This window comes from Penaeus monodon, chromosome 4 (assembly GCF_015228065.2).
Source record: "Penaeus monodon isolate SGIC_2016 chromosome 4, NSTDA_Pmon_1, whole genome shotgun sequence".
In the NCBI taxonomy this organism is placed as follows: domain Eukaryota; kingdom Metazoa; phylum Arthropoda; class Malacostraca; order Decapoda; family Penaeidae; genus Penaeus; species Penaeus monodon.
Genome location: NC_051389.1, coordinates 51,140,921 through 51,148,420, shown reverse-complemented (window position 1 = coordinate 51,148,420; position 7,500 = coordinate 51,140,921). Strand labels below are relative to the sequence as shown.

Sequence of the window (7,500 nt, the reverse complement as noted above, 5' to 3'; positions counted from 1 at the left end):
CTTTTTTCTCTCTCTCTTTTCCCTCCCCTCCCTCCCCACCTCCCCACCTTCCTCTCATCGCCCCCCTTCCTCTCTCCCTCCCTCTCTCTTCCTCCCTCCCTCTTCCCACCTCCCTCCCTCCTCATCTCACCCCCCCCCCCTCCCCACCCCCCCCACCTTCCTCTCATCGCCCCGACTTCTCTCCATCTCTCCCTCTTCTCCCCCTCAGGCCTATGGACGCCCGACCCGCGCGTGCTCGTGGGCCCGCACGTGGAGGAGGCGCCGCGGAGGGTGACGAAGGCGCGCTTCCTCACCGCCAACAACACCGTCACGACCGTCCAAGTGGGAGCCCCCGCCGCCCTGCGATGCCAGGTCGAGGAGGTGGCAGAGCACGAGACGGTGAGCGCTGACGGAGGGATTCTGGAGGGGGACCTTTTCACCGTGTTTTTTTTTTTTTTTTTTTTTTTTTTTTTTTTTTTTTTTTTTTTTTTGGGTGGGTGGGTGGAGTGGAGTGTGTATGGGGGTGGGTCTCTCTCTCACTTTCTCTTTCGCTTTCTCTCTCTCTCTATCTGTCTATCTATCTGTCTATCTCTCCCTACTTCCTTTTCTCTCCCTTCCTCCCTCTCTCTCCCTTCCTTCCTCTCTCTCCCTTCCTCCCTCTCTCTCCCTTCCTCCTTCTCTCTCCCTTCCTCCCTTTCCCTCCCTCTCCCTCCCTTTCCTTCCGTCTCCCTCCGTCTCCCTATATCTCTCTTGTCTACCTATGCATCTAACAACCCTTTCCGAGTGAAAAACTCAAAAGAATGTTTCAAAAGAAATTTTCATTGATTTCATCGTGCCGTGAACGTCCTGTCATGATGCAACCATCACTGTTTACGTTTACGAAGGCAATAACACTTGAATAGGGCGGCGAAGAGTATGCGAAGAGTTATAGCATAAGTAAGGGGCAAGGATATTCACGTTTACAAAGACATGGAGTTGTATAAGATGATGCAAACAAATGACATGTGAACACATCAACACACACAGAAGGGTTGGGAAGGAGAGGGGAGAGGGAAGGAAGGAGAGGCAGAGTGAGGGAGTGAGGGAGTGAGGGAGGGAGTGAGGGAGGGAGGGAGGGGAGGGAGGGAGGGAGGGAGGGAGGGAGGGAGGGGGAGGGGGGAGGGAGGGAGGGAGGGGCGGGGGAAGGGACAGAGGGGGAAAGAGAGAGAAAGAAAAAGAGCAACAGAGACCGACAAAGAGGAATACAGACACACACACACACACACACACACACACACACACACACACACACAGAGAGAGAGAGAGAGAGAGAGAAGAGAGAGAGAGAGAGAGAGAGAGAGAAGAGAGAGAGAGAGAGAGAGATACACGTACATGCGATTAAACAACGCAGAAGCCTGTGCCAGACAGTGTCTACCATGATATAAACAGATTCTTTCACTCGGCTTTAACACCGGCCGAGGTATGATACTGACCTTGTAATGGCTGAAGACAAGGAAGCATTATCGTTATGTAATGGCGAGAGCAGGAGTAAGAGGCAATTTGCTCCATTCTTAAACGGTTTCATTCAACGAGGCAAGGTTAACGCCAGACCCGACGCAGCTCAAATGTTCAGTTCACCCACACGAAATGCAGATGGGGGTCATGGGGGGTGGAGGTGGGTGGGGTGGGGGGATGTGAAGATAGGGAAGGAGATGGGGGTGGGGGGGGTAGCTCGTAAAGAGTCATTTCGGCCGTCTGACTGGCTTGCACTGCTGAAATGCGCATGGGAAGATTACCTATGAAATTATTTTTTTGTTCCTGATGGCCGTGAGTCATGGAAACAAGACATTAGCACAGTTTTACAAATGGCTCATCATAGCTATCATCTATCCGTGATAACTCTTATCTATTTTATCTCTCCTTGATCAATTACCCTTCCTCTAAAGTGTAGAGACAGGTAATATATTACCAGTCATTCCAGAGACCCAAATTCTACACCGAATGTTTACTCTGGTCATCGCGTGTTTCCAGCTAGTTTATCGATCTCGCTATCTCACTCGTGCCCAAACTTCTCCCCCCCCCCCACGTAAGAAATGCACGATATTAGGTCACCTGTAGCTCCGCCTGTTGTAAGGAAAGTTCCAAGGTCAGACGCGAATTAATAGAGCTAATATACCCCGGCTTTTCCAACGGTCGTTCTCAAAGTGTGTCTTAAAACCGCTTCTAATTCCAGGTGTCGTTGAAGACGATGTTTTCGGGGGTAGAGGAAGGGAGGGGGGGAGGTCCTGAACAGCGGGTTGAAAGTGCAATTCATACACCTCTTGCACCAGGAGGTTGCTCCCATTAGGGTCTTACGTATGGCGGGGAATTTGCGCCGTTGGAGTGGGAAATAAATGCAAGGGAACGCGGAATTTCGGGGAGATTTTAAGGCGGGGTGGAGACCGGCGGTGGAACTGTGTCACGTTCCCCTTTCCTTGGTTCCTTTTGGGGGAAATCAGGGTTTTGGGTCCGCGTGACTTGTGGATTCTTTAGGGATTAAGGGAGAAGGTGAAGTGGAGAAGAAGATATAGGAGAAGGGGAAGACAGAAGGACGAAGAGACAAAGAGAGAGAGAGAGAGAGAGAGAGAGAGAGAGAGAGAGAGAGAGAGAGAGAGAGAGAGAGAGAGAGAGAGAGAGAGAGAGAGGGGGGGGGGAGAGAAGGGAGAGAAGGGAGAGTGAGAGACATAGAAAGATATATAGCCAAAAAAAATGGAAAAAAATATGCTTGTATACATGTGAATGGTCAAACACTGCTCCGTGTTGATACTATGGTAGAAAAAAAACACAATGCAAAACCTATATTTATTGAAAATTAGATTACATTTCGAAATCCTCCTGATTTCCGTCTGCAGGTCTGAAGAGGAAACGGAGAGGAGGGGTTATAAAAGAGAGATAGGAGAGACAACGCTGTAACATGGGGAAGGTGAGAACAGACGAACGGAAGCGAAGGGAGGTCAGGCCAGGTCGGAGGATCGGCCGGACTATGCGCAAGGTGGCTGGCATAAGAGAGAAGGCGGAGGATGTGTGAAACGAGGAGACTGTCGGTGGGAAAAAAGCCTCTGTTCAAGTTGAAATCAAGTAGCAGCTTTATTAAGGAGGATTCCACCAGTCTGCGGGCGTGGACATGAGCGGAAGGAAAGGCAATTCGCGCCGCTGACCAGTCCATCTGGTGGCCTGTGTCCTACCGAGGGCGTTGTTGTTATGTCCCCTGGATACAGCGTACTAATTTTGAGACAGACGCTTAGTGAGACTGACGCCTGTCTCGCCAAAGTATTGTTTATCACAGGAGGCACTTGGAACAGCGTAGGTGCCCACCTTTGACGTAGAAGGAGGACTGGTGTAGATCAGGTTGCGACGGAGATTGTTCACGTCGCGAAGGATCAGCCTGCAGTTGAGATGGTGAAGAGGACGACGTTCCTCCGCGCCCTCCGCATCTGTGCCTGGATGGGGATATCGACTTCCTGCGTCATACGTACTCCAATACGTTACCTCGTCATGTTCTCGACGTCGCGTTATCCAGGGCACGGCGTACCTTCTACCACGACTCCTCTCCTAAAGAGACTAATCCCCTGCCCGGCTCAGCCTGCCCTGCACTGAGATTTACTCCACGCCCGCAGACCGGTGGAATTCTCCTTAATAAAGCTGCTGCCTAATTTCAACTTAAATAGCGGTTTTTCTCCTGCCGATAGTCCCCTCGCTTTCCACATCCTCCGCCTGCTCTCTTATGCCTGCCACCCTGCGCTTAGTCAGCCCGATCCTCCGACCTGACCTGACCTCCCTTCGCTTCCTGTGTTACCGCGTTGCCTCTTCTCTCTCTCATTTACACCCTTTCCCTCCCTTTCCTTTTCAGACTTGATTATAGAATCCGGGTGGATTTCGAAACTGTAGTCTCATTTTCAATAAATCTAGTTTTTGCATTGTGGGTTTTTCTAACATGTAAACATATATGTATACACACACACACACACACACACACACACACACACACACACACACACACACACACACATATATATATATATATATATATATATATATATATATAAAAAATATATATAATATATATAAATATATAAATAAATAAATATATAATATATATATATATATATATATATATATATATATATATATATATATATATATATATATATATATAAACACATGTACCTATAAAGAAATAAACATAGAGAAGGCAAATGAAACCGGAATAAGCGAATTACAGCCCCCACGGCATAGCATATCGCCTGACATTCCTCCATTTACCAACTAAGAATATAACAGGGCGTGAGATGTTGGCTCTTGGCTCCCACATCGGCACATGACAAAGGCATTTTGGACAAAGCAACCCGCGTGAAGACCCTAAGGCTGACAATAGTGTAATTGGTTGTTTCACCTGAGACAAATGATTCATTAGACGTCGACCTGTTTCCAACACGTTTTAACTTTAAGGATATTTCGTGAGAGAGAGGTAAGAAAAAGGAGAGACAGAAAGAAAAATGTGTAGGTTTGATTGAAAGGTCTGTTTTGTTTGTGTGTTTTTTTTATTTGTCTCTCTCTCTCTCTCTCTCTCTCTCTCTCTCTCTCTCTCTCTCTTTCTTTCTCGACCCTCTCCTCTTCCTCTTCGTGTCTTGTTCAAGTCTCTCTCTCTCTCTCTCTCTCTTCTCTCTCTCTCTCTCTCTCTCTCTCTCTCTCTCTCTCTCTCTCTCTCTCTCTCTCCAGGTATTTTCTCACTATTGTATATTGGTCATACGAGCCTGCACAGGAACACATAAAGTTTGTTGCGATGTTGCGTATTGTCTCTATCCCTTTTTACCGTGTCTTGCTCTGCCACAATGACATAACATTTCTTTTTTCCCCTCAGTTTTAATTTCCTTCAATGTAATTTACAATTTCTTTTTTTTTTCTATCTTTTAGTTATTTTCATTATTGCTATTCTTGTTAATTTCTTAGTTTTTTATCTTTTTTTTTTATACGTAGATCTATTCGGTGTCTCGAAATATCCCTTTGATGGAGTGGATTTTCAAAAGACATTTATCTTGTATCTCATCGTAAACACGTTTCCCTCTGTTGTCGTGTTTCTAAATGTAGCGTGATTTTTTTCTCTGTATATTCTGGTAAGTATAATTTTATCTTTATTAAAAGAAAAGTAATATGCATTTTTTCTCTCCTTTCGTCATTTCTCTGAAAAGTAATATAATAAATTATTCATTTACCATTACCCAATTACGTAATGTATATATATATTTTTTTTATATGCTTTTACATTTTCCCGAAAGTGCAATGTACATTATCTTTTTTTTCAATAAATACCCATATTGGTATTTTTCTTACGCTTTTTATAATAATTCACCATGTACAAGCTTTTCTTATTTCTTCTGTTATTCACTATTTCCCTAATACCCAATATACAAATATTAGAGTTTTTTTCTTTAATTGACCATATCCCAAAATAGGTAATTTTTTTTTTGTGGCTTATCCCTGAAACACTACACCATGTTTTATTTTATTTTATTTCATACACGGATATTTCTTTCCGCCAATTTTTAAATTTTATTTAACTTGCTTGATTAATCATCTCCCCATTTTCTTTAATCTCCCATTTTCTCTAATCTGATTCCCATTTTCTTTAACCATCTTCTCATTTTCTTTAACCATCTTCCCATCTTCTTTAATTTACTTCCCATTTTCTTTAATCATCTTCCCATTTTCTTTAATCATCTTCCCATTTTCTTTAATCACCTTCCCATTTTCTTTAATTATCTTCCCATTTTCTTTAATCTTCCCATTTTCTTTAATCATCTTCCCATCTTCTTTAATCATCTTCCCATTTTCTTTAATTATCTTCCCATCTTCTTTAATCTACTTCCCATTTTCTTTAATCATCTTCCCATTTTCTTTAATCATCTTCCCATTTTCTTTAATCGTCTTCCCATTTTCTTTAATCATCTTCCCATTTTCTTTCGTCATTTCTCTGAAAAGTAATATAACATAATATTCATTTACCATTACCCAGTTACGTAATGTATATTTTTCTTCTTTTTTTTATATGCTTTTACATTTCCCGGAAGTGCAGTGTACATTATCTTTTTTTTTTTTTAATAAATACCCATATTGGTGTTTTTCTTACGCTTTTTATAATGATTCACCATGTACAAGCTTTTCTTATTTCTTCTGTGTTATTCACTATTTCCCTAATACCCAATATAGAAATTTTAGAGTTTTTTTCTTCTTTAATTGACCATATCCCTAAATAAGTAACATGTTTTTTTTTTTTTCTGGGGGGGGGGGGGGCTTATCCCTAAACCACTACACCATGTTTTATTTTATTTTATTTCATACACGGATATTTCTTTCCGCCAATTTTTAAATTTTATTTAACTTGCTTGATTAATCATCTCCCCATTTTCTTTAATCTCCCATTTTCTCTAATCTGATTCCCATTTTCTTTAATCGTCTTCCCATTTTCTTTGATCATCTTCCCATTTTCTTTAACCATCTTCCCATCTTCCTTAATCGTCTCCCCATTTTCTTTAATCATCTTCCCATTTTCTTTAACCATCTTCCCATCTTCTTTAATCGTCTTCCCATTTTCTAGAATCGTCTTCCTATTTTCTTTAATCATCTTCCCATCTTCTTTAATTTACTTCCCATTTTCTTTAATCATCTTCCCATTTTCTTTAATCGTCTTCCCATTTTCTTTAACCATATTCCCATTTTCTTTAATCGTCTTCCCATTTTCTTTAACCATCTTCCCATCTTCTTTAATCGTCTTCCCATTTTCTTTAATCATCTTCCCATTTTCTTTCGTCATTTCTCTGAAAAGTAATATAACATAATATTCATTTACCATTACCCAGTTACGTAATGTATATTTTTCTTCTTTTTTTTATATGCTTTTACATTTCCCGGAAGTGCAATGTACATTATTTTTTTTTTTATAATAAATCCCCATATTGGTATTTTTCTTACGCTTTTTATAATAATTCACCATGTACAAGCTTTTCTTATTTCTTCTGTGTTATTCACTATTTCCCTAATACCCAATATACAAATATTAGAGTTTTTTTTCTTCTTTAATTGACCATATCCCTAAATAAGTAACATGTTTTTTTTTTTTCTGGGGGGGGGGGGCTTATCCCTAAACCACTACACCATGTTTTATTTTATTTTATTTCATACACGGATATTTCTTTCCGCCAATTTTTTAATTTTATTTAACTTGCTTGATTAATCATCTCCCCATTTTCTTTAATCTCCCATTTTCTCTAATCTGATTCCCATTTTCTCTAACCATCTTCTCATTTTCTTTAACCATCTTCCCATCTTCTTTAATTTACTTCCCATTTTCTAGAATCATCTTCCCATTTTCTTTAACCATCTTCCCATTTTCTTTAATCATCTCATTTTCTGTAATGTCCATTTTCTTTAATCTTCCCATATTCTTTAACCATTTTTCATTATTTTAACCATCTGCCTATCTTTTTCAACCAACCTTCCCATTTT

The 7,500-nt window shown here is 41.1% G+C and overlaps 1 protein-coding gene across 1 annotated transcript in view; it reads left to right on the top strand.

Moving 5' to 3' along the window:
• The window catches only part of LOC119572298 (zwei Ig domain protein zig-8-like), a 101,944-nt gene that overhangs the window by 82,306 nt on the left and 12,138 nt on the right, over window positions 1-7,500 (top strand). The window contains exon 3 of the mRNA XM_037919317.1: window positions 209-378. Within this exon, the coding sequence (XP_037775245.1) occupies window positions 209-378 (170 nt within the window). The remainder of the gene's footprint in view (window positions 1-208; window positions 379-7,500) is intronic.